This window comes from Gobius niger (genome assembly GCF_951799975.1).
Source record: "Gobius niger genome assembly, chromosome: 1".
Taxonomy (NCBI): domain Eukaryota; kingdom Metazoa; phylum Chordata; class Actinopteri; order Gobiiformes; family Gobiidae; genus Gobius; species Gobius niger.
The window spans coordinates 72,097,501-72,124,378 of record NC_136852.1 but is presented as its reverse complement, the minus strand read 5'-3'; the positions used below and the strand labels follow the sequence as shown (position 1 = coordinate 72,124,378).

Genomic DNA, 26,878 nt, shown 5'->3' with positions numbered 1-26,878 from the left:
GTCCCACACGAGGCTGAGGGGGGGTTAATGTAGAGACACATCATTAACATCACGTCTAAAAGTATTAATCTTTAACTGTAGAATAGAATCCCAGTGTACGGGGGGGGAGGGTTATTGATTTACTGAAGCTGCGCTGGAGTCCACTCTTCAGAGAGAAGCTGGAGGAATTGCTGGGTTGCAGGTTCTAGAATGTGATGTCACTGGACCCAGCAGGGGGGGGCAGGAGTCAGTTTTTCCTATTAACAGATTAGATTTTCACAGTCGTAGCTATAAACAAAATGTATGGATTAGAAAAATTATTAACCTCTTAACTCCCGCCTGAACCGAGAGGATCTTTTTCCTCACGTCATCAGATTTTTTTTCCATCATTTTTTTGTTGGGTATTCAACTCATTTTATTGTCATTTTTTGTCACATTTTTGTCAATTTCTTTGTCATTTTTTGGTCAATTTTTTGGTCAATTTTTTGTCACATTTTTGTCATTTATTTGTCACATTTTTGTCATTTTTGTCACATTTTTGTCACATTTTTGTCACATTTTTGTCATTTTTTTGTCATTTTTTTGTCTTTTTTTGGTCACATTTTTGTCATTTTTTGATCACATTTTTATCACATTTTTGTCACATTTTTGTCACATTTCTGTCATTTTTTGTCACATTTTTGTCATTTTTTGTCAATTTTTTGTCATTTTTTTGTCATTTTTTTGTCAATTTTTTATCACATTTTTGTCAATTTTTTTGTCAATTTTTTTGTCATTTTTTTATAACATTTTTACCACATTTTTGACATTTTTTTGTCATTTTTTGTCACATTTCTGTCATTTTTTTGGTCATTTTTTATCACATTTTTGTCATTTTTTTTATAACATTTTTATCACATTTTTGACATTTTTTTTGTCATTTTTTGTCACATTTCTGTCACTTTTTTGTCATTTTTTCGTCAATTTTTGTCAATTTCTTGTGACATTTTTGAGACATTTTTGCCACTTTTTCATCAATTTTTCGTCACTTATTTTGGCACATTTCCATCATTGTTTTTCGTCTCAGTTTTGTTGCTATTTTCACAGCTTTTTTCCAGAAGCTTTTGGACTGGGGTAAAAAGCCAAACTGGAGAAAATGTGCTCGGTTCCGGTGGGAGTTAAGGGGTTAATATCAGTCACTGGTCCATGATCTCTCTGTACAAGACCAAAAATTTCCTCAAAGACAAAATAATGTTTCCTCTATATAACAGTATAGGCCTTTAGAACGCTGTGATGTCACCAGAAACCCCCTCAATCTAACGGCGTTTATCATGAGATCCTAAAGTTTACGGACATAAACTAAAGGGTGCTGAGTACCCAGGGCCCAGAGCAGGTTAGGGGCCCTCAAAAATACTGCAAAAAGCGTTCTGTATTGTACTTTCTAAGTTTCCTCATAATTGATACTATAAGAACTGAACAACCGGGCTGAAATACAATGGTTCTACACCAGGGGCGGACTGGCCATATGTCCATTCTGGAAGAGCACAGAAGGGCCACCAGTCCCGCCTCAACCGAGCTTTACCCAAATCTAAAGGCTAAAAAGAAAAGCATCAAAATAGCGAGAAAAAGAGGATGAAAAGTCAACAAAAACATGAGAAAAACACGGACAAAAAATGACGGAAAAAAATCATTAATAAAACAACAAAAATATGACAAAAATGTGGCGACGTGACGAAAAGTTTCCATCACTTTTGTAGGTCTTAGCTTTCAAATGAGGTGTTTACATTGTTGCTCTCCAGTCGAGAAGCTTTTAGATTTGGGTAAAGCCCAGTATAAAAAAAACATGAATCTAAAAGGAAATCCGTGGAGTATGGTGCACCACAAGGGTCAATTTTGGGACCATTATTATTTATTATTTATATTAATGATTTTGCTTCTGTTTCTACGACCACCTTTCCCGTTCTTTTTGCTGATGATACCTAGGGCTGCTCGATTATTGAAAAAATAATAATCACGATTATTTTAGTCATAATTGAAATCACGATTATTCAAACGATTATTTGTTGCCTTTAAAAAAAATCCATCAAAAAAGTGACAAAAAAACATCAAAAAAATGACAAAAAAACATTAAAAAAATAACAAAAAAACATTAAAAAAATAACAAAAATCCATCAAAAAAATGACAAAAAAAACATCAAAAAAATGACAAAAATCCATCAAAAAAGTGACAAAAATCCAGCAAAAAAAGACAAAAATCCATCAAAAAAATGACAAAAAAACATTAAAAAAAAGACAAAAATCCAGCAAAAAAAAGTGACAAAAATCCAGCAAAAAAGTGACAAAAATCCAGCAAAAAAAGACAAAAATCCATCAAAAAAATGACAAAAAAACATTAAAAAAAAGACAAAAATCCAGCAAAAAAAAGTGACAAAAATCCAGCAAAAAAAAGTGACAAAAATCCAGCAAAAAAGACAAAAATCCAGCAAAAAATTGACAAAAATCCAGCAAAAAAAGACAAAAATTAAAAATTAGAAAAAAAAAACGTGAAAAATAAATTATTATTTTTTTTTTTTTGAAAAAAATAATTTAAAAAAATGGAAAAAAATATATATAATCGATTTTTTGCGATTATGCTAATTTTGTAATCGTTTATTGTTGTAATCGAAATCGTAATCGAATTTCGATTAATTGCACAGCCCTAATGATACCAATAAAAAAAATAATAATAAAAAGCCGAACTGGGGAAAATGCACTCGTTAATGTTAAGGGTAAGAGGTTGAAATATGTATTTGTGGAAGTGCACAGTTACACTAATTTGGGCCAGGCTGGTCAGAGTCCAGGGCTGTTTTTCAGTCCCAGTCCGCCCCTGTTCTACACAGAATTTTGCACAAACAATAATGATGGATAATATCTCAGGGCCCTGACACTAGGGCTGTGCAATTAATCGAAATTCGATTACGATATTATTATAATTTTTTTTTTCTATTTTTTTTTTTTGTTTAATTTTTTGGTTTTTGTAATTTTTTGGATGGATTTTTGTCTTTTTTCTGCTGGATTTTTGTCTTTTTTTTGCTGGATTTTTGTCTTTTTTTTATGGATTTTTGTCACTTTTTTTGATGGATTTTTGTAATTTTTTTGATGGATTTTTGTAATTTTTTTGATGGATTTTTGTCTTTTTTCTGCTGGATTTTTGTCTTTTTTTTATGGATTTTTGTAATTTTTTTGATGGATTTTTGTCTTTTTTCTGCTGGATTTTTGTCTTTTTTTTGATGGATTTTTGTCACTTTTTTTGATGGATTTTTGTAATTTTTTTGATGGATTTTTGTCTTTTTTCTGCTGGATTTTTGTCTTTTTTTGCTGGATTTTTGTCACTTTTTTGCTGGATTTTTGTCACTTTTTTGCTGGATTTTTATCACTTTTTTGCTGGATTTTTGTCACTTTTTTTGATGGATTTTTTTAAAGGCAACAAATAATCGTTTGAATAATCGTGATTTCAATTATGACAAAAATAATCGTGATTATTATTTTTTCAATAATCGAGCAGCCCTACCTGACACCCCTTTTAAAAATGTGCCAAATGGTTCAGCCCACACACCGCGTTCAGCACCGCAGTGACATGACGGCCACCAAGATAGTTTGTACCCAGGGCCCAGAGTTTGGTGCTGCGCCCCTGCTGCCCGGTATAAAAGCAACAGAAAAGTCACGAGTCCTGCCTGAAGCTTAGTCTGGAGTCTGTGTCCAGGGTTGCCAGATTCTCAAAGCCAGCATATCGTACCAAGCTATAATATGGCTCATCTCATCACCTCCCATAACTACAACACAGGCTCTCGCTCTGTCTCATTTATCACATCACGCACACGTATGACATGAGCCGCTGGATTCGGTTTGATCAGATTTAGGAAAAATAATCAGCTAATAATAAAGAAGCAAATGACCACGTCTGACTGCAGCCGCGGCAGGAGGATGATGTGATAGAAGGAGCTGTGGAGCTGATCCAGGGTCAGTCTCTCCTTCTGTTACACCTACATGAACACAGAGGCTCAGTCTGACTCCAGATCAGAGCGAGACCAAAGCTCTGCTGAGGGGACAGAGCATGGTTAGTGCTAGATCGTATGCTCCGGAGGGACGGTCTGCTGTGATTTTGTATAGATCTATGAGTTGGTTTGTCTAAAAATACAAATAATCCTAATCCTAATCCTTAAGGTTAACCCCTTAACTCCCACCTGAACCGAGCACATTTTCTCCAGTTTGGCTTTACCCCAATCCAAAAGCTTCTGGAAAAAAGCTGTGAAAATAGCAACAAAACTGAGACGAAAACAATGATGGAAATGTGACAAAAAAGTGACGAAAAATTGATGAAAAAGTGGCAAAAATGTCACAAAAAATTGATAAATAAATGACAAAAAAATGACCAAAAAATTGATGAAAAAATGTCAAAAATGTGACAAAAAAAGGACAAAAATTGATTTTAAAAAAACGACAAAAAAATGACAAAAATGTGACAAAAAATGGATTCAAAATTGACGAAAAAATGACAAAAATGTGATAAAAATGTGACAAAAAAATGGACGAAAAAATTACAAAAATGTGACAAAAAAATGAGTTGAACACCCAACAAAAAATGTTGGAACAAAAATCTGATGACGTGAGGAAAAACATCCTCTTGGTTCAGGCGGGAGTTAAGAGGTTAACCATTTCCCTGGCCCTAACCTTAATTTGTGTCATGATATCTCACGTTTTCCCAGCAGACTGTCCCTCCGGGGCAGACGATCTAGCACTAACCACAGAGCATCTGAGGTTATCCCACATTTAGGGCTTTTTTGACTGGGAAACACTTAGAGGATTTTGACAGTACATAAAAAAACAATAAAGAAATAGAATAAATAATAAAAGTAGTCTAATTACAACTATAAAAACATGTGTTGCTTTTTCGGGGGGGTGGAAAGTAATTATCACAGTTTTTGAAACAGCAAATTTTTGCCTAAAATTCACCAACTTTTTAATTAAAACTGTCCTGGGTAGAACTGGCTGTTGCTCTAACACATAGAGCAGTGTTATTCTGTAAAATGGTAATGAAAGTAATTAATATTGTTTAATGAATGAATGATGAATGAATAATCTTTTATTCGGACCATAAACAAAACATAAAAACACAAACTCGTACGACCTCAAAATACAACATGCCATGATTGTGGCCGTTGTGAGCTCAGTTTCAGACGTGCAACTCAATACATTTACATCTTAGTACAAACAATTTTGTTTTACCTTTTGCACCTTTGAGATTAGGCTGTCCGAAAAGGAGTGGGGGAAGTAAACACTTATTTAGTCCCACCCCTTTTAAGTACTGTCAGTCTCTTTTTCTATATACTTTTTAGGCTTCCTTAAAACAGTAATTTGAGCACTGTGATCTAAATCAAGTTGTCATATACAGTGTGAACACTACCAATCAACATCAGGTTTGCAACAGCTGAACATGAAAAGTCAGAGATTTTCTTCCGATACTTAGAGAATATCCATTCTTTGTATTGATATTTAAACTGTCTGATATTTGGACATGGTTTGAGGTCTACGTGTAATTTATTCCATATTTTAGGACCACAAACGGACACACAGAAACTTTTTCTGGATGTCCGGGCGTGGGCAATTTTAAAGTGATCCAAGCCCCTTAAATTATATTTTCCTTCTCTTTCAGAAATCAACCGCTGAATTTTTAGAGGTAGTTGCTTATTTTTAGCTTTGTACATTAATTGCGCAGTTTTAAAAGTTATCATGTCTTGAAGTTTTAGAATCTTGGCTTTAATAAACAGTGGATTGGTGTGGTCTCGGTAACCAGCGTTAGAAATTGTTCTTATTGCTCTGTTTGTTTATTTGATATGGACAAACCAGACACCTTGTTTAGTGTTATTGCAAAACGCGTGTCCACAGGAGGCGACACATTTCACACAACACAACACAGTAAGATATTTAAAAAGGTAAACACTACACGTCAGCAGTTTATACTTCATACAGTTAAGTCATATAACACACACGTTACATGTAATCTATGCACAGCCTTTCATAAATGGGCCTAATGTGGATCTGAGTAGGGCTGCTCGATTATTGAAAAAATAATAATCACGATTATTTTTGTCATAATTGAAATCACGATTATTCAAACGATTATTTGTTGCCTTTAAAAAGAATCCATCAAAAAAAAGACAAAAATCCAGCAAAAAAAGACAAAAATCCAGCAAAAAAGTGACAAAAATCCATCAAAAAAATTACAAAAATCCAGCAAAAAAGTGACAAAAATCCAGCAAAAAAGTGACAAAAATCCAGCAAAAAAAGACAAAAATCCAGCAAAAAAGTGACAAAAAAACAGCAAAAAAAATGACAAAAATCCAGCAAAAAAATTACAAAAATCCAGCAAAAAAGTGACAAAAATCCAGCAAAAAAATGACAAAAATCCAGCAAAAAAAGTGACAAAAAAACAGCAAAAAAATGACAAAAATCCAGCAAAAAAGTGACAAAAATCCAGCAAAAAAGTGACAAAAAAACAGCAAAAAAAGTGACAAAAATCCATCAAAAAAATTACAAAAATCCAGCAAAAAAGTGACAAAAAAACAGCAAAAAAATGACAAAAATCCAGCAAAAAAGTGACAAAAATCCAGCAAAAAAGACAAAAATCCAGCAAAAAAGTGACAAAAAAACAGAAAAAAAGTGACAAAAATCCATCAAAAAAATTACAAAAATCCAGCAAAAAAAATGACAAAAATCCAGCAAAAAAGTGACAAAAAAACAGCAAAAAAAATGACAAAAATCCATCAAAAAAATGACAAAAATCCAGCAAAAAAGTGACAAAAATCCAGCAAAAAAGACAAAAATCCAGCAAAAAAATGGCAAAAATCCCAAAATTAAAAATATCGATTTTTTGCAATTATGCTAATTTTGTAATCGTTTACTGTTGTAATCGAAATCGTAATCAAATTTCGATTAATTGAACAGCCCTAGATCTGAGTCTCCACTTTCACCACTGTTTGTTCCTAATCATTTGCCACAGACGGGCAGAGACTCGTCCCGCCCGAGGACACACTTTTGTCTGTAAACAAGTCAAATCTGCAGAACCCGCTCACGTGTCGCACTATTCCTGAGACAAATGATACAAAACGAGGAAGGAAAAGTGTTTCACATTCCTGTCGTCAGACCTGAAACCGCTGCAACAGAAGAGACGTTGTTGTGACACGTCGGGGAAACTGATTCAAACAGATTTAAACATCATTTATCAACACCAGTGACGTGACGGCGCCCCCTGCTGTCCGACTCCTGCAGAACTGTCTCCCCCGGGGCCCGACAGCACTTATCGCTCTCTCTGTTAAAAAAGGACAAAGATTTGATTAAAAAATAAAAATAAAAAGTCAAGGTGACGACAACAACGTGAGGAAAGGGATCCGTTTAGATCAGTTTTGTAGGACTTAGCTTTCAAATGAGACGTTGCTCTGGCTTATTGGCGTGAGCTTTTAGATTTGGGTAAAGCTGAACTGGAGAAAATGCACTCGGTTCAGGCAAAAGGGTAAATACCTACTGGTTAGCCTGTTCATACTCGTGTAATACACATGTACAGTGGGGAAAAAAGTATTTGGTCAGTTTCACATAGATATTCTATTGGATTTTGGCCAAATACTTTTTTTCCCCACTGTGTGTTTTAGTGTTAATTACAGGTCTGTAATTAATGAATCAATCACAATTTATCGGAATCCAAAAACAACACTTTTTTGCACCTAAATAATGCAATGATGATAATATGTATAATAAATATGTGTGCTAGTGATGTACAGTATGTGTGTGTATATATATGTATACATATATCTGTATGTTTATGTGTGTATATATTTATATATGTATATCAAAAACACTAAGACAAATGTAATACTTACTAAGTAAATCAATCGAATGGTGACTGTTTGTTATATAGGTAATGATAAAAATAATAATAATAATTTCCACACTTGTAAGTTGTCTTGTAAGTCCCATCAGATTTTCAACCTGTGACGTCTAAATGCTTCGAATTATCATTACTGCTAATCAACAATTGTACTATTGAAATCTGCAACAACATATGTGTAAATCATTGATGGGTAAACTCAGAGTAGCAGTGATGTACCTGAACGCGTTCATATTTTGGGCGAACGTGAACTGAACGCACAGTGTTACTGCCTGATGAACGAAACCCTGAACGCGTTCATTCTGGTGTCCGTGAACGGCATTTCTCGTTCTATTTACGTTCGTTCAATTTGGTGCCAGATTTCTTATATCAGTGAATATAAAACCGCCGTGTGAGTTTACCAGCGGGTCTAAACTCTGGCGGGTCCACGGTGTAGCTCGCGCTCGCTCCGCCCCTGCGCCCACGGCCCGACTGTGTCCAGGTCTGTGGGGGTGAACTCTGCTGTTTATGGCCCTGGCACAGGCCCTGGCACAGGCCCTGGCACACGGGTAACCAGCGGGTCCGCACGGTGCCCGCAGCAGCCACAGAGTGAGATCACGAAGCGAGTTTCCCTTGTGTAACGTCTGCCACTCCTCCGCGGTGCCGCTCATTTACATAAAGACACAATGTGGAGTTTTTTAAACTACAAATTAGCTCCTAAAACAATCTTATTCACATGATTAATTTACCAAATTAACACAAATGCAATTGAATATTTGTAGCTTCATTTTCCACTAATAATTTACCAATTAAACTTAAAAAAAAAAAAGATAATAAATAAAATAATAATAAAATAAAATATGATTAGCAAAGATATCCAAAATCCACTTTGAAAACAGTGACAGGCTGACATGAAAGTGAGGAGGCCATAATATGTTTGACTCATGGCCGAAGTCAACTTTCTCCAGCTCTCCCAAGGTTGGCAAAAATGGCCTGAAAAATAAAATAAAGAACTATGATCTAGTTCATTTTTGGAACTATGAACAAACTATTTACTATAAACAATTATGAACTATGAACGAACTAGTTCATTTTGAAATTTGTGAACTGAACTTTGAACTAGTTCATGTAGAAAATGAACTTTCCCACCACTGCAGAGTAGTGTGAGTTATTTATATTTTATGAGTTATATATTTATCTTATATTTCTACTGTTTGTTTTCTCTTACAAAAAATCCTGAAGCGCATAATAGTATCTTGAATATGGGGTCGGCACATCTAAGCTTTCTTGCTTCGGCCGACTCCCTTTGAGTTATTCTTTTTTCTTTGGCTTCATGTGACATGAATGTAAATATATTAATGTAAATAATGTAAATAATTGCTCAAATCAAATCAAATGATTGAATAATTAGAGAAACATGAGTTCAACAACAAATGTATTTATTATTGTTAATCTGTTATAATAGTTATAATAATGTCACATTTATATACAAGTAAAGAATAAATAAAGCTAAAGGTCCATAAAAAGTGTCATCTCTTATCCTGACGAGGGTCATTGTGGCTCAGAGTGGGCGTGGCTGGAGCCTTTGTTTGAGGCTAACGCTAACATTAGCGTGAAGCGGCTCCGTCCATCGCTGTTGTGGGCGGATGTGCGTCAGATATACGGGCGTACCAGAAACATGCAAATAGAAAGGTTCCGGCTCGGGAGTTCCAGCCAGTATTAAATTCATCGACTGTTTGAAACACATCGATGTGTTTAAGAAATATGTAAAATTATCAATGTTACAAAAATATGACACTGTAAATGATTTTGTGTTGATAAGGGGCGGACATTATAAGTTTTTACTTCTTTCCGCTCCTTTTCATTCATGCTAAATGCTGCATTTTTAAATGAATGAAATAAATGAAAAAAATGAAAAAAATGAAAACATTTAATTCATCGACTAAAATATTTAGTTTTAATTTTAGTCAAAGTGATATTTTTTACGACTAAAATTGGACTAAAACTAAATTAAAAGTTTTTCATGAGACTAAAACTGTGACTAAAATGTCCAGATATTTTAGTCGACTAAAATAAGACTAAATAAAAATGAAAAGGAGAGACTAAAATCATCCAAACTTCTATTGAGCGTCTGAAAGAGCCTCAGATCATTTACAATCACTGCCAAAGGAGCAGCTCTGAGCTTTGTTCATGTGGAGCAGCTCCATGAAGCAGAGGAACACGATTATTAAAGACTAAATTAGTCCAGCTTGGGAAAAAATGAACACGTTGAAGTCCCAGCCCTGGTATATTTGTAATCTGGTGTGTAAGAAAAGGTTTTGTTTTTATAATTCATCGACGTTAACATGATTTTTGCTCCTCATGGCTTCCGTTCTCCAGGCTGAGCTGCTGTCCTCCATCCAGCTCCCCCCCGACCACCTGCCGTCTGCAAACGCCCTGCTCCTGTCCCCCCCCGGTGTCCCAAACAGAGGCGACGCCACCGCGGACTTCCAGCCCAGCTACCTGCCTCTGTATCCTGAGCAGGTGGCCCCGCCTTTAACCCACGACCTGTCCTCCCTGGCCCCGCCTCCCCCCTCGCTGGACGAAGCCCCGCCCACTGTCCCGGCGTCGGACTATAGTTCTGTGTCCGTACAGCAGACGTCTTCTCCGCTCCCTGCTCTCGCCCCCATGCCCTCCCCTCCTGTGGCGCAGACTTTTGCCCTCCCCCAGCCTTACGTCCCGGTCAGTGCCAACAAGATCCGCCCGGTGAAGAGGATCGCCCCGGCTAACGCTCTCCCCCGCCCAGCACCTCATCCTCACAGGTACTGCCCGGCTCTCTGGCTTTGGTGCTTTGTTTACGCGCCCCCCCCCCCCCCAGAACCACGTGTGTGCCACTAAGGTGAGGTTGTGTGGTCTGTGTTTCAGGGCCGTTCTCCAGTCACGGTAATGCTGTGATCGTTACCCCCCACACATCTGAAGGCAGAGGTGGTCCCGAACACTGGGGTGGTCATCGCCTCCTCTCCTCTCTCTGGGGTAAGTGCCACTAGAGCATGACCTCCAAAAACCCCTTTTGTTTGTTATCTGTACTTTAATGATACTTGGTTTTCGATTCCGATACCTGAATAATACTTTTTCGATACTGTGCTAAAGTATTTGTCATATAGAAACATAAAACAGATTAATAATGTTCATTCATTCCTTTTGATTCCATTTAATTTCTTTTGCATTTGAGGTGAAACAACCAAGAAACTTCGACAAAAGGGCAGGAAAAAAAACACCTTTCCAAGTTTGTCTTATTTTTTCTCCCCATTTGTTGACCTTTTTTTTTTTTTTTTTTTTTTTTCAATTTGGGGGGATTTTTTTCTTGATTTTTTTCCCCTAAATTTCCCCCAATTTTCCTTGTTTTTTCCCCATTTTCCCATTTTTTTCCACATTCCATTTCAAAATTACCCCCCCAAATTTTTTTTCCCATTTTTTCCTTAAATTTCCCAAATTTTTCATTTTTTTATTATCCCAAATTCGCCCCAATTTTTCCATATTTTTTCCATGTTTTTCCCCCCCAAAAAATAATTTTTCCCCCAAACTTTTTACCAAATTTACCCTAATTTATTTCACTTGTTTTCCCCGTTTTTTTCCTTAAATTTCTCCCAATTTTAATTTTATTTCCCCCAATTTTTCCATATTTTTTTTACGTTTTTCCTCCCCAAATTAAAATGTTTCCCCCAACATTTTTCCCAAATTTACTCCAATTTATTCACTTGTTTTTCCCATTTTTTTCCTTAAATTTCCCACATTTTTCATTTTTTATTTTCCCAAATTCGCCCCAATTTTTCCATATTTTTTCCATGTTTTCCCCCCAAAAAATCATTTTTTTCCCCAAAAATTTGTATCAAATTTACCGTAATTTATTCACTTGTTTTTCCCAGTTTTTTTCCTTAAATTTCTCCCAATTTTAATTTTTTCCCCCCCAAATTTCCCCTAATTTTTCCAAATTTTTTCCACGTTTTTCCCCCCAAATTAAAATGTTTTCCCCAACTTTTTCCCCAAAGTTACTCCAATTTCTTCACTTGTTTTCCCCGTTTTTTTCCTTAAATTTCTTCAATTTTTTTATTTTTTCCCCCCAATTTTTCCATATTTTTTTCCACGTTTTTCCCCCAAAATTAAAATGTTTTCCCCAACTTTTTCCCCAAATTTACTCCAATTTATTCACTTGTTTTTCACATTTTTTACATTTATTTTTTCTTAAATTTCCCCCTTTTTTTTGTACTTTTTTTCCAAGTTGTGTTTCACTTTTTGATGAACAACAGCATCAAAAATATAAATATTTACTGTTTCTCTCATTTCCTGCTTTCGATACTTTTTTTTGTCTGTCTGTCTTTGCGCTTTAATACTTTCTTTATGACGTGTTTCAGGATCTGCTCTGTAAACGTTTAGGTTCATCTGATCTTTTTCTGTTTTAGTCTCCGGGCTTTAACGTCGTGTCACAAACCCCGAAATCTTCTGTTTTACCGAACGACAACGGCAAGAGTTCCAAAAGCTCCAGGGCCGGTAAGATTTAACCAAAATATAATATTTACTGTAACAGGTACGAGGAGATGGTGGAAGGTTTTTATCTGGAGTTAAAACACATTCTTCTATTTTTATTCAAAGGTCTGTCCCGTCTTCTGCCAAATGAACACGTGCTTAACCTCAACCCCCCATCTTTGGCTTACCCAAATCTAAAAGCTTCTTGAACAAAGCCTCAAAATAGCAGCAAAAACAAGGATGAAAATACTACAAAAAATGTGACAAAAAAAGCAACAAAAACACAACAAAAAGTTTCAAAAAGCGATGAAGAAACGACAAAAATGTGGCGACAACGCAACAAAAAAGCTACTCAGTTTTGCAGGTCTGAGCTTTCAAATGAGGCCTTACACTGGCCTATAGGCTGTAAAACTCCAGTCCAGAAGCTTTTAGATTTGGGTAAAGCCGAACTGAGAAAATGCACTCAGTTAATGTAGGGTGTGCTCCGTAATGACAACACAGGCACGGCTTCTTAAAGACGGGCGCTTTACTTGAGTTTATGCCGTGAAAACTATAGGACGGGACATGAAATACAATTCTTTAGACATAGTCCAGTCACAGGGAAAATAATATATTAAACAAAATGGCTGCCTCGTGGCCGCCTGCCACTTCGGAGTTTCTTGGGCAGCAAATATTTCAGTCTTGTGCATACTAAACAAACACACATACAATAATTAGACCAATGTACTTCACAAATATACAAAATAATTGAACACAATATAACAAAAATACCTTGTGCAGCTAATTAGCTTGTTGCACAATGTGGCTACGCTAGTTCCTCTGAGCTGAAGCTGTGGGCGCTAGTACTTCCTGTTCGTATTCATTTCCATTAAGATGAGCTCAGACCAGTGAGTTCCTGGTAGAAATATTTCCATAGAGGAGACGTTTATGTTTGTGAGGATCAGTGAGTTTGTCTTGAAGCTAAAGGCTAATTTAACCTCTTAACTCCCGCCTGAACCGAGAGGATCTTTTCTCCTCACGTCATCAGATTTTTTTCATTTTTGTCACTTTTTTGTCATTTTTTTGTCACATTTTTGCCATTTTTTTGTCAATTTCTTGTGATATTTTTATGACATTTTTGCCACTTTTTCATCAATTTTTTGTCCCTTTTTCGTCAATTTTTTGTGACATTTTTGCCACTTTTCCATCATTGTTTTCGTCGAGAAAATGTGCTCGGTTCAGGTGGGAGTTAAGCGGTTAATACATTACACAACTTGAAATAGTGCCTTTATATATATTTTTATAGCATGTTAGCCTTTAGCTTCAAGACAAACTCTCAATCCTTCATGATCACAGGCGTCTCCGATCTGAACTTCATGATTTGAACACAGTAAATGATCATCTACCGGGAACTCACCGCCCACAACATAATCTTTAGAAAATATGATTATTATTCCAGGAAAAGAAAACAGACAGGAAGTCCAGGCGCTCACACCTTCAGGTCAGAGGAACTAGCATAGCCGCACCGCGCAACAAGCCAATTGGCCTCGCTGCTGCGGTTGGCTCGGTCAAAGTCTTTTGCATGTCTGGGCGAATGCAAGTCTCGCAGCCTCTTACACTAAACCAAAAATCTCGCAATAGTTGCGGTACAAAAATAAAAATACTCCTTTGGCAAATTAACGTATCTTATTTATAAAAATGTAACATAAATTCACAACGTGAGTCATCATAAATTTCAACAAAAAATATTAACCCTTAAAACAAAACTACTAAATGCAAGTCCTTTCAACGACACTTGCATAGGGGGTAAGAGTTTTCTTAAAGTTCACTCTGAAACCTGAGCCTTCTGCATTTTTTGGCCTCTGTGACTGGAGAACATCTGTTTTGGGATTGGCTGTAAATGCCCAGACTCTCCTGTAGAACACGGGAGGGGCTGGGCAGGTTTTCTATTCAGGAATCATTATAGCAAAAGTAATATTTATTTGTGTAAGAATGTAGACTTGGCCACATTGCACAGCCTTAATGTCTACATGGTTTGTCATTGAGACACTGAATCATTTGTTTTTAACATTAAACATATGTTTAAACATGGTGTCTCCGCCCTGCAGGTCACAGTCAGTCGAGCTCTCCCTGTGCCTTAGACCAGGTGCCCAGTCCTCAGTCCAGCAGCGGCTCACCGCTCGTGAAGAACGAGCACCAGGTTGGTGTAATAATCTGCTATAAGCCATTATATGGTTTATTACAGCATCCAGCAGCGGTTTACTGTAACCTGTTTATTGCCATCGCAAACCAAGCAGATTGTGGAGTTCTATCTGCCTAAATCAGTCTGATTCAGAGTGGAGTTACAAGCAGATGTCTTTTGTTAAAGGGGGGGTATTATGCAAAATTGACTTTTTCAAGCTTTACATCATGTTATTCTGTCATTCCCTCATTAAAAACATGCCTGAAGTGTTGCCTTGGCACATTCACGTATTTTTGAGTAATCTGTCAAAACTCTGATGGCGGCCATTTTAGGGATAGGTTTGCCTGAGTCCTCCTAGGAACGCCCCCACCTCCTGGAGACGCCTCCGAGCTTTCGTCACCAGCCGAGTAACCAACCACTGCTCCTCAGCAGAACCCCCTCCCCACTGATGCTCTGGCCTCCCACAGTCGTCACTCCACCGGTTCCTGTCCCTTTTTAAATCAAGATTAAAGACACATCTCTTCAAACTTGCTTTTAATACTTGAGCACTGAATTGTGTCTAGGTTGCAATTATTTGGTGTTTTTAAATGTGTTTTATCTTTCTGTGAAGCACTTTGGTCCTCCTGGTGTTGCTGTAAAGTGCTATATAAATAAACTTTGATTGATTGATTGATTGATGCCACAGACAGCGTGTGGAGGGGGCGTGTCTGAAAGGCTCAGAGGTTCTTAAAGAGACAGAGGCCTATTTCAAGACATTCACTACAGCCATTTTATACAAGGCAGTTATTCTAATTTACTGCATTTACAGACCAACAGAAGGTTTGCTCATCATTGTAGTGTGATATAGACTGGTGCTATGTGATTGAAAAAAGCAGAACACCCCCTCTTTAACTTCTTAGTTTTCTTCAGTGTTCTTGGTTTAATGTGGTGTGTGTCCTGCTGACAGAGCCGGAGGTCCACACACATCTCTGCAGAACAGAAGAGACGCTGCAACATCAACAACGGCTTCAAAACCCTCTGCAGTCTGGTCCCGACTCTCAAGTCCCAGTCCAACGTAACTCCTGCTCTTGGTTTAGTCCCTCATGTTTCAGCTGAATCAGAATCCTTTTCTCACGTGGTTCATGGTGATTTCCTGGTGCAGATCAGTAACGCGGTGACACTGCAGAAGACCGTGGACCACATCGGGAAGCTGCAGCAGGAGCGGCAGCAGATGCAGGAGGAGGTGCGCAGGCTAAAGGAGGAGATCGAGGAGCTCAACACCTCCATCAGGTTCATCTCTGACTCTAACATCACATGATCCCTCAGGCCACAGCGCTGATGTTTGTGTTCCTCACAGCCTGTGTCAGGAGCAGCTCCCGGCCACAGGAGTCCCAGTGACACGGAACCGATACGACCACATGCAGGAGAAGTTCAACGAGTACGTCAAGATGCGCACGCTGCAGAACTGGAAGTTCTGGGTCGTATCCTTCTCCTGCCTGACCCGTGTGTCCATGTTTTACACTATTTTCAATCAAAACACGGAACAGCAAAGGGGATTTCAGTGTGTAGTGTTTGTCACAGACTTGGTCACAAAGAGAATAAAAGGTGATTTATTCTCTCTACAATCTGTGATGATTTATTTATCTTTTTGAGCACACATTTTGCTCAAAAGGAGTGGGCTGAAGCAAAAGCTCAAAATGATAAAACTTTTAATTTCTCATAGTACAATCAATGTAAACAAAACAACAACAAGGAACAATAGCAACAAAATGAAGAACTCGTTTCCTTTCAGAACAGCTTTTTGACGCTAACCAAACTCACAACCACTGTTTGAACTGTTCACATAATAACAGAACCAAACACTATTACAAGAACGGTCTTGTTTCCTGCAAGATCCCGACAAAGCAAGTAACAAAGCGACCAATCATATATTTCTTTCAGTTTCCAATGCCAAATATCAGCCATACTCACTTGTTTTTATGACAAAAGGGCACATTAATACACGCATTATACTCACACACAATGTTAATCTATGTGCATTTTATTGCATTATTCTTATTTACTGTATATATATTTTATTATGTACAGTGTATGATGTAACCCTTACATCGAGCGGTGTTAAAAAGCCGGGTGTAGAGCGGGCCAGTTAAGAGGGCAGTGGCTCCACATCAACAAACCTGCACCAGCCGCCCTAACAGCTGATTTTGTAGATGATGTTCCTCTGCTGTAAAGTGCATTAAACGATGAGGTTCATGAGCCCGTTGGGAGGGGCTCATTCTTTATTTTGTTTTGAGCAATAGAAATGACAACCGTTCCAAACAGTTCCAAACACTCTGCCTTAATTAATCAATGTAAATTGATTCTATTGCTCCCTCTAGTGGCAACTCATTTCTTCTTTTCTGTACTTTTCAAAAGTCTTTTGTTTGTATTTATATTTGAACAGGTTGATGTTTGGGCATTGTTTCATTTCCATCTCCAAATTATTCAACATTTGCACAGCTTTAATTGTAGGGCTGAAGCTTTTCCCGGTGCGTGTTGGTCTCCGCCAGGGCTGCCCTTTGTCACCGGTTCTGTTCATTACTTTTATGGACAGAATTTCTAGGCGCAGCCAGGGGCCGGAGGGCGTCCGGTTTGGGAGCCTCAGAGTCTCATCTCTGCTGTTTGCGGACGATGTTGTTCTGATGGCTTCAACGAACCAGGACCTTCAGCACGCACTGGGGCGGTTTGCGGCCGAGTGTGTAGCGGCCGGGATGAGGATCAGCACCTCCAAATCCGAGGCCATGGTTCTCCACCGGAAAAAGGTGCTTCCCCTCCTCAGGTCCGTGGGGAGTCCTTGCCTCAAGTGGAGGAGTTCAAGTATCTCGGGGTCTTGTTCACGAGTGAGGGACGGATGGAGCGTGAGATGGACAGACGGATCGGTGCGGCGTCAGCAGTGATGCGGTCGCTGTATCGGTCTGTCGTGGTGAAGAGGGAGCTGAGTCGGGGCAAAGCTCTCGATTTACCGATCGATCTACGTTCCCACCCTCACCTATGGTCATGAGATTTGGGTCATGACCGAAAGGACAAGATCGCGAATACAAGCGGCCGAAACGAGTTTCCTTCGCAGGGTGGCTGGGCGCACCCTCCGAGATCGGGTGAGGAGCTCAGTTACCCGGGAGGAGCTCGGAGTAGAGTCGCTGCTCCTTCACATCAAAAGGAGCATCTGAGATGGCTCGGGCATCTGTTCCGGATGCCTCCTGGTCGCCTCCCGCGGGAGGAGTTCCAGGCATGTCCTAGTGGGACAAGGCCTCGTGGAAGACCCAGGACACGGTGGTGGGACTATGTCTCTGAGCTGGCCTGGTGTCGCCTCGGGGTCCCCCCAGAACAGCTGGAGGAGGTGTGTGTGGATCGGGAAGTTTGGGCATCTCTGCTGAGACTGCTGCCCCCGCGACCCGGTCCCGGATAAAGCGGAAGAAAATGGATGGATGGATGGATGGATGGGCTGAAGCTTTTCAAAGTTGAGCTGTGTTTCTGAATCCTAAAGTTTAAATCTTCACGTAATTCATAAAAACCAGTGCGTTCTTGGAACCCTCTATGTCGCCGAGCTGCCCTGGAGAAAACCTCTCACACTCAGGCTCATTCATACTTTGTCTTACAAAGTCTGAATGAACCTTTAGTTCATACATTCAGGCCCAAGAACACAATGAATGACTTCTATTCAAATCTGGATTCAGACGCTGCACTTTGAATTTCGATGAATTGCACGTCAAATTTGATTATTACACTAAGCTTTTACATCATTTGCATAATCTAAAAATATATATATTATTATTATTTATCTTTTTGACACGAGGCCGTTAGGATTAATACAAATACATATTATTCCATCTTGTATCTATCCCATAGGTACAGGTTATTACACATTGTTACAGAGCTCATTACATTGTACTAAATATAGTTAGGTACAATGTATCAGGGGTAGTATAGAATAAAGTGTTACCTTTTTATTTCTTGCATTACTTCACGGCGCTGGGATTATTTTCCCTTCGCATTTCTCGTGCATTTCTCGTGCTTTTGCCTGAGATAAAAACAAACGGCGCTGTGTGATCATCAGGCCGCGCTGCTCAGTTTGCTTGCGCAGGTGTGAGGGCTGGCCAGCAGGGGGCAGGTGGGAAACAGAGACCTCTCCTTAATCGAGGCAAACTTGAAATCATTTGTACTTTTTATGACTGTTCAGAAAACGGAAAATATTCAGCATCGTTAACTCCCACCTGAACCAAGCACATTTTCTCCAGTTTGGCTTTACCCCAATCCAAAAGCTTCTGGAAAAAAGCTGTGAAAATAGCGACAAAACTGAGACGAAAACAATGATGGAAATGTGACAAAAAAGTGAGAAAACATTGGCAAAAAAGTGACGAAAATTTATGAAAAAGTGGCAAAAATGTCACAAGAAATTGACTAAAATGCGACAAAAAAATGACAAAAATTTGATTTAAAAAAATGACGAAAAAATCGACAAAAATGTGACCAAATATGACCAAAAAAATGACAAAAATGTGACGAAAAATTTATGAAAAAGTGGCAAAAATATCACAAAAAAATGGACAAAAATGCGACAAAATGTGACAAAAAAAAAAAAAAAAATGTGACAAAAATGTGATAAATAATGTGCTAAAAAATTGAAGGAAAAAAAAAAAAAATACAATACAATACAAAATACAAAACAAAAAAAATGATGGAAAAAAAAATCTGATGACGTGAGGAAAAAGATCCTCTCGGTTCAGGCGGGAGTTAAGAGGTTAATAAACAAATAAATATAATAAAGATAGACTTTTCTAAAGGCAACAAATAGTCGTTTGAATAAGCGTGATTTCAGTTATGACTAAAATGATCGTGATTATTATTTTTTCAATAATGGAGCAGCCCTACATCCCACATGATCCTCCGCCCTGGTCCTGGTCAGGCCCCGCCCCTCACGGCCCTGATCTGAGCCCGGGTATCCGGCAGCAGAGCAGTGTTTGTGTTGAAAGTGTCGTGTTTGACCCTTGACCCCGTTCCCCGCAGTTCAGCATCATCATCAAGCCTCTGTTCGAGTCCTTCAACGGCACGGTGCTGACCACGAGCCGAGCCGAGCTGTGCCAGTCCACCCTGCAGTGGCTGGACCGCCATTGTTCCCTCCCCGCTCTGAGGCCCAGTGAGTGACCGTTACACACAAACAAACACACAAACACACAAACAAACAAACAAACACACAAACACACAAACACACAAACACACAAACAAACACACAGGAACTCAGGACATTGTGACTCCCCTCAAACCTGCTGTTCATCATTTAAAGGGGCTGGATACAAGTTAGCCATGTTATACTCACTACTGCCACCTCAGGTCATACGCGTAACTGCAGCTTCTATATTAACACCTTTCTGAGTGACAGTGCAGGATTTTAGAGGCAGTTGTGGTGAACAGGTCTGAGCTCATTCTACACATTAGGACATGGAGGAACATGTAGGGGGAAAATACTTGGTTTTAACATTTTTAAACTCTGTATAGTCCCTTTGAATAATGACTGTGTTTCCTTTATCAGCAGTATGAGTTTATCTGTTTAAGCACATTTAAACCCAAAGTGCTTCACAAAAACAAGACTAGATTAAAGTCCTGGGGCGGTGGTTCATGGGATCACAGGGAGGCCCACAGCGTCGCCAGGTCATGAGTGCAATTTGTTTAAACCTCTTTATCTGCATTATCTCCTGTTCGGCTTTACCCAAATGCGTTTTTTGTCACATATTTGAGGCGTTTTTTTATCATAGTTTTGTCACGTTTTCCTGGCTTTTCTTCATAGATTTTTTTTTTCATGTTTTCACCACGTTTTTGTCCCTCTTTTTTGCGTCCCCCCCGCCCTTTTTTCCCTGTTTTTTTTACGCTTCTATGTCACATTTTTGCTATTTTTTTTTTTTTTTTCGTAGCTGTCTTGTTACTTTTTAGTTGTGTTTTGTCGCTTGTTTAATATATTATCGTTGCTTTTCCGGCAAATTTTTGTCACTCTTTTGTTTTATTTTTTTCTTTGCGTTTTTTTAAGACGCTGTTAGATTTGGGTAATGCCAAACTAGAGAAAATGTTTAAAGAGGGGGTATTCTGCTTTTTTCAATCACATAGCACCAGTCTATATCTCACTACAATGATGACCAAACCTTCTGTTGGTCTGTAAATGCAGTAAATTAGAATAACTGCCTTGTATAAAATGTCCCTCTCAAAATGGCTGTAGTGAATGTCTTGAAATAGGCCTCTGTCTCTTTAAGAACCTCTGACCCTTTCGGACACGCCCCCTCCACACGCTGTCTGTGGCATCAGTGGGGAGGGGGTTCTGCTGAGGAGCAGTGGTTGGTTACTCGGCTGGTGAGGAAAGCTCGGAGGCGTCTCCAGGAGGTGGGGGCGTTCCTAGGAGGACTCAGGCAAACCTATCCCTAAAATGGCCGCCATCAGAGTTTTTACAGATGACTCAAAAACACGTGAATGTGCCAAGGCAACACTTCAGGCATGTTTTTAATGAGGGAATGACACAATAACATGATGTAAAGCTTGAAAAAGTCGATTTTGCATAATACCCCCCCTTTAAGAGGCTAAAGTAAAGTCCGATGAGAGACTAAAACATGTGATCTTTGTTGCAGTGGTTTTGACGACTCTTCGCCACCTCTGCACCAGGACCTCCATCCTGAACGAGCCGTCCCTGCTGCCCGACGAAGCCCTCAAGGCCGTCTCTCAGACAGACCCCTAGACTCTGTGCAAGTGCAAGTACAAGTACAAGTACAAGTACAAGTACACCAGTCTTCCTCCATCCTCAGCTGAACTGCGGCCTGTCAGCCGGCTCTTCCGCTCTGATGCTTCTTCTATTTAACTTCTCTTCGAGTTTCGAGGGAAAGTTCCGCTGAGTTGGAGAAGAATAAACGCCTCGTGTTGAAAAGGGAAGTTTTTATCACAGTGTCTTTGTGACGGCGCGCGTGGATTTCTATGGTTTACGAGAAGATATTTTCCAACCAAAAAGTTTTCTACTTGTTTGTAAAGTTTGACTTGATGCAAAGACATGAGTTTTATTGTGAAATCGCTCCCGTATTTGCTCAGGGGAATCTGTGATGTTAGACTTTAGGGCTGAGCACCGTTAAACCAGGCAGGAACCGAAAAGAAACATGAAAGCTTGAAAACAAAACTGGGTAAATTTGGGGGGGAAAACTGGGGGGAAAATGTGAAAATAAAATGGGAAAAAATGGGGGGGGGAATCAAAAATTGGGGGAAAAATAAGTTTAAAAACATTGGGAATTTTCTGTAGGAAATTTAGGGGGGAAATGGTAAAAAAAAAAAAAAAGGGAATTTTTTAAAATAAAATTTTGGTTAAAAAAAATTTGAAAATTTGGGGGGAAATTGAGAAAAAAACATTTTAAAAATGGTGAAAGATTTGGGGAAAAATATTTAAAAATTCAGGAAAAGAATGAGGAAAAATAAGTGGAAAGATTTGGACAGAAAACAATTTTAAAAGTGGGAAAATTTGAGGCAAAATTGGGGGAAAAATTGGGATTGTTTTTTTTTGGGGGGGGGGACGCGTAAAAAAATTGGGGGAAATTTGAAAAGAACTTGGGAATTTTTCAAAGTTAAATTTTGGTTAAAAAAGTGGGGGAAAAATGGGAAATTTGAAGAGAAATTGCTAAAAAAAATTAAACAAAAAATGTTGAAAGATTTGGGAAAAAATATCGAAAAATTGAGGAAAAAATGAGTGGAAAGTGTTCTTCTGCCCTTTTGTAACATTATTGTTCTGTTTTCTGATTCTACATGACAAATAATCTAGCACAGGCATCAAAAACCAAGTATCGTTAAAGAACGGGTGTCAAACAAAAGTACCGGTGCTCAGCCCTGGTAGTGTTTTGTTATTTTCTTCTGTTTTAAAATGCAGTGTACAGCCCTCTTATAGCAGTCGCACAGAGTCACACGCCACGATCACTCAGGGCTAAAGCTTGACCTTCTCGCGGCGACGAAAGAACAAGTCAGGACTTCTCTAACGGTACATGAGCTTTTCCACAGCAATACAGAGAGCAAGAGCCTGATAAAGGAGAGACTCGATCCGTCCATTAACAACTGTCAAAGAAAGTCTGACACATTTAACGAGTGCTGTGTGAAGTCCAGGCGCTGATGTTCCTTCCCTTTTATCACTTTGAAAAGAAATAGTTACTGTTTGTGTCCAAGGAAATGCTGCAAAATTGCCCTTTAAGGTCACAGCTGAGATGTTTTCATGTTGATGTAAGAAGCTGCGTATTCAGTCTTATGGAGCTCGACTGTCCCGCGTCAGACAGCAATACTATCAGTAAAACCCGGACAGTTTGTGAAGAGGGGTTTCTGCTGATTTAGCCATTATTAGCCAATAGTTATTAGCTAATCAACAAACCCAAATGTTGTACGTTTTGTGTCATGATTGAAGTGTTTTATGGTTATGAGATATCACATGGCGTCCAGCATTCTTTCAGAGTTTTTTTTATTTATTAATTACTTACTATTTGGAAACAACTAATGGGACTTTTATCTCCCTAACAGGGCTGGACTGGCAGAAAAAAAAATGGCCGGGACCTTTGGGTCAAGACCGGCCTCTAAAGCGCCACGAAACTCTTCAAATAAAAGAACTGTATGAATTACAAAAAAAAAATGTCTCCAGGAATCCGCAACACTGGAGGAAATGAGGCTCTATGTCAAAAATCCTGAAATATCCCTTTAAGGTTAGTGGCTAGGGCAGGGTTAAAGGGATGTTTCAGGATTTTTGACATAGGGCCTCATTTCCTAGTTATCCAGAGTGTTGCTGATTTCTGGAGATATTTCTTTTTTGTAATTCATGCAGTTCTTATATTTGAAGAGTTTCGTGGTGCTAGGCTAGTGCTAGGCTAGTGCAAGTCTATGGTATCAGCTAGCCTGCGTTAAAAACAGTGTGACCCGCCCCACAGAGCACCTGGGGCAAATCACTTATAACACCAGACTAACCATATAAATGTCTGTGTCCATAGAATCATTTAAAATACCTTATATTTGAGCAGCATCAGCTTCGTGGTTGTGTAAGCTTGGGGGGGTCGCGAGACAAATTTGGGGGGTCGCCAGATCATTTAGATAAAATATGCATATTTTTATTAGCATATAATGTAATATTTTATTGTAGCACGTGTTTACTATTTTACCAGAGAGACATTATTTGTTCATAATTTGATTGATTTATTGAATTTATTTCAGCCATTTGTTTTTTTTTTCCTTTGGCGGGGGGTCACGAACCCCTTTACCTGTTATAATGGGGGTCGCGGCTCCAAAAGGTTGAGAACCACGGGTATAAGCTACGCGGCGGCGGAGTGATCTGCTAGAAAATAGTCCCTCAAACTGCGATCATTCATGTGATGCAGGTCAGTTATGTTCCAAACATGATTCTATATAAACACAGACATTTATATGGTTAGTCTGGTGTTATAAGTGATTTGCCTCAGGTGCTCTGTGGAGCGGGTCCCACTGTTTTTAATGCAGGCTAGCTGATACCATAGACATGCACTAGCCTTGCACTAGCCTAGCGCCACGAGTTACAAAAAAAAATAGCTCCAGAAATCAGCAACACTCTGGATAACTAGGAAATGAGGCCCTATGTCAAACATCCCTTTAAGCTGAAGGGTTGATTTATGTTTGACGCTTCACTCTCATGACTTGTCACTGGTTGATCTACAAACTGTCCGAGGATAAATATTTTCGCGGTCACTCATCTGGTCTGGTCTAAACTCCCGATGGCCAGTCCAGCCCTGCTCCAAAACCAAAGATTGAAAGTCGGCAGAAGCATTGAGCTCTGTTGTGTTGGGACAGGACGTTTTGGTAAACCCTCAGCCGTGTCAGAGCCCTGGAGCCCGGCCTCGTCCGTGTCCTTCCTCTCTTTGGAGTGTTCTGTTGTCGAGTAGCACTTCACTGTTGTATGTTTACATCCGACTTCCCACGAATGTTTGGTTCAATGTACAGTTTTCTGATCCATCGATGGTAAAACTACACTAGAATGGAATCTGTAAATCAGGGGATTCTATAAATGCAGCTTCTTTCTCTGTCATTCTGTGTTTTCTGTTTGTGCGTATTTGATTGTGTAAAAAAAAAAAAAAAAAAAAAATGTTCAGTTCGTCAGAGCAGATTGATGCCTGTCATGAGAATTAAAGAATATTTTCTTAAGCTCCATTCATGTGTCGGAATATTTGTGACCTGCTACATTTTGGGGCTAAAGTTATAATATAAATGTTTTAACTGGGAATGTTCATGAAAAAAAATAAAAAAACAATCGTTCTAATGTGGCTCAAGGTGTTTTACTTTATTCACCTTATTCTGCCCCGCCCACTTTTGCAACCTTAAAGGGGGGGTATTATCCAAAATGGACTTTTTCAAGCTTTACATCATGTTATGTCATTCCCTCATTAAAAAACATGCCTGAAGTGTTGCCTTGGCACATTCACGTATTTTTGAGTCATCTGTAAAAACTCTGATGGCGGCCATTTTAGGGATAGGTTTGCCTGAGTCCTCCTAGGAACGCCCCCACCTCCTGGAGACGCCTCCGAGCTTTCGTCACCAGCCGAGTAACCAACCACTGCTCCTCAGCAGAACCCCCTCCCCACTGATGCCACAGACAGCGTGTGGAGGGGGCGTGTCGGAAAGGCTCAGAGGTTCTTAAAGAGACAGAGGCCTATTTCAAGACATTCACTACAGCCATTTTATACAAGGCAGTTATTCTAATTTACTGCATTTACAGACCAACAGAAGGTTTGGTCATCATTGTAGTGTGATATAGACTGGTGCTATGTGGTTGAAAAAAGCAGAATACCCCCTCTTTAAGGTGCGTACACACCAAATGCTTTTCGGGTGTCAAAAACGCGCCTAAAGCCCGTAGTTAGACACTTGTGCTTACTGAAGTCAGACGCTTGTCACACCGACGCTCTGGCCGCACGTCAGCGTGTGTTCGTAGCGACAACATTCATCCTCGAGGCCCAAAAAACATTCCCAGCGCAGATTCAGCCACTGAAATAAGTTTTCTTGTCGCCTTTAAACCTGGGTGTTTAGGTAAAGAAACACTGAAGTGTGTCTTTGTAAAAGTCCCAGAGCTGCTGTAGCTCCGGTTCACAATGAAGCTAATCCTCCGTGACTTGTTTTCATTTCTTTTTTTCTTTCTTGGCCGGTGTAACGTCGAGATGCACTTCTTTGTCAAGCTGCACTGACAGTATCAAGGCGCATGTGCAGTCAACTCTTTCCTCAGCAACTTTTATTACATTTAGACGGTCATGCTTTATGATTTCCTACTTTTTTGTTTTGTTTTTAAAGCCTATATTTTCAACCGACAGATATTTAAAGGCAAATTGTTTTAGCAGCTACGTCATTTACTAATTACATGTAGAATAAACTGCCTAATTCGACAGTAAAATTTATGAAATCATGTTATTTGCTGAAAAAGCGGAACTCGATGGCTGAATGTAAAATGACTCGATAGTTCTGCACATGCGCAGCAACGAGAAGTAGTGCAACTCGACAAGCCGTCTGTTTCGATTGTACACCTGTATAGAATCTGCCCCGGTGGCTCAGCTACAACGTCACTGTTGGAGAAAGCTCCTGATTGGTCGACGCTCACAAATGTCTCCAAAAAGTTCAACATTTCCCAACTCTAGCGTGGGCCGCTCTGGACGCCCTGGAGGAGCATCAAAAGCTTCAAAACGCGCCGCACAGGAGGCGCGATATTTTGACGCTCCCTGAGCCGCGTCCTCCATGTGTTTTCAATGTAAACCTGACGCTTTGCCGCGTTTGGTGTGAACGCACCTTTAGCCGCGTTTTTGACGCCCGAAAAGCGTCTGTACGCAGCTTAAAGGAATAGGCCACCGTTTTTACATACTGAGATATGTTCTTACCTTAGCTTTGACGAGTTCTTTAAGACCTGTCTGATCTTCACCCGTGCCTTCAGTCACGTAAACACAGCACAGACGGTGTTAGCATTTAGCCTCTCCCTCTCTCCTCTATAGCTCCAAAACAGGTCGAGATAGAAGCTACCAAGCTCTTCCACGTTTTCCCTATTTAAATATGGTTACGAGAAGTGTTCCACTACAAAGTATAATTACACAAAAGTAAAAAATTTGGATTTTCTAAGCGGATAAAAGGGGGAACTATATTGTAAGGCGTAATTATACCAGGAGTAATTTGGCATCTGCGCAGTAATCTTCACTTTACTGCGCGGATTTCTGCACTGTGTTTATGTGACTGAAGGCACGGGTGAAGACCAGACAGGTCCTAAGGAACTCGTCAAAGCTAAGGTAAGAACATATCTCAGTATGTAAAAACAGTGGCCTATTCCTTTAATTCTCTCATGTTTTGTTTTG

The 26,878-nt window shown here is 39.2% G+C and overlaps 1 protein-coding gene across 1 annotated transcript in view; it reads left to right on the top strand.

The window, feature by feature from the left end:
- The window catches only part of LOC306977861 (MLX-interacting protein-like), a 47,513-nt gene extending 26,225 nt beyond the window's left edge, over positions 1–21,288 (top strand). Inside the window, 11 exon segments of the mRNA XM_079576300.1 lie at positions 10,238–10,633; positions 10,635–10,659; positions 10,763–10,800; positions 10,802–10,870; positions 12,298–12,385; positions 14,449–14,540; positions 15,469–15,576; positions 15,664–15,791; positions 15,859–15,982; positions 19,545–19,674; positions 21,149–21,288. Of these exon segments, the coding sequence (XP_079432426.1) occupies positions 10,238–10,633; positions 10,635–10,659; positions 10,763–10,800; positions 10,802–10,870; positions 12,298–12,385; positions 14,449–14,540; positions 15,469–15,576; positions 15,664–15,791; positions 15,859–15,982; positions 19,545–19,674; positions 21,149–21,255 (1,305 nt within the window). The 3' untranslated portion in view covers positions 21,256–21,288.
- The last annotated feature ends 5,590 nt before the right edge of the window (positions 21,289–26,878 follow it).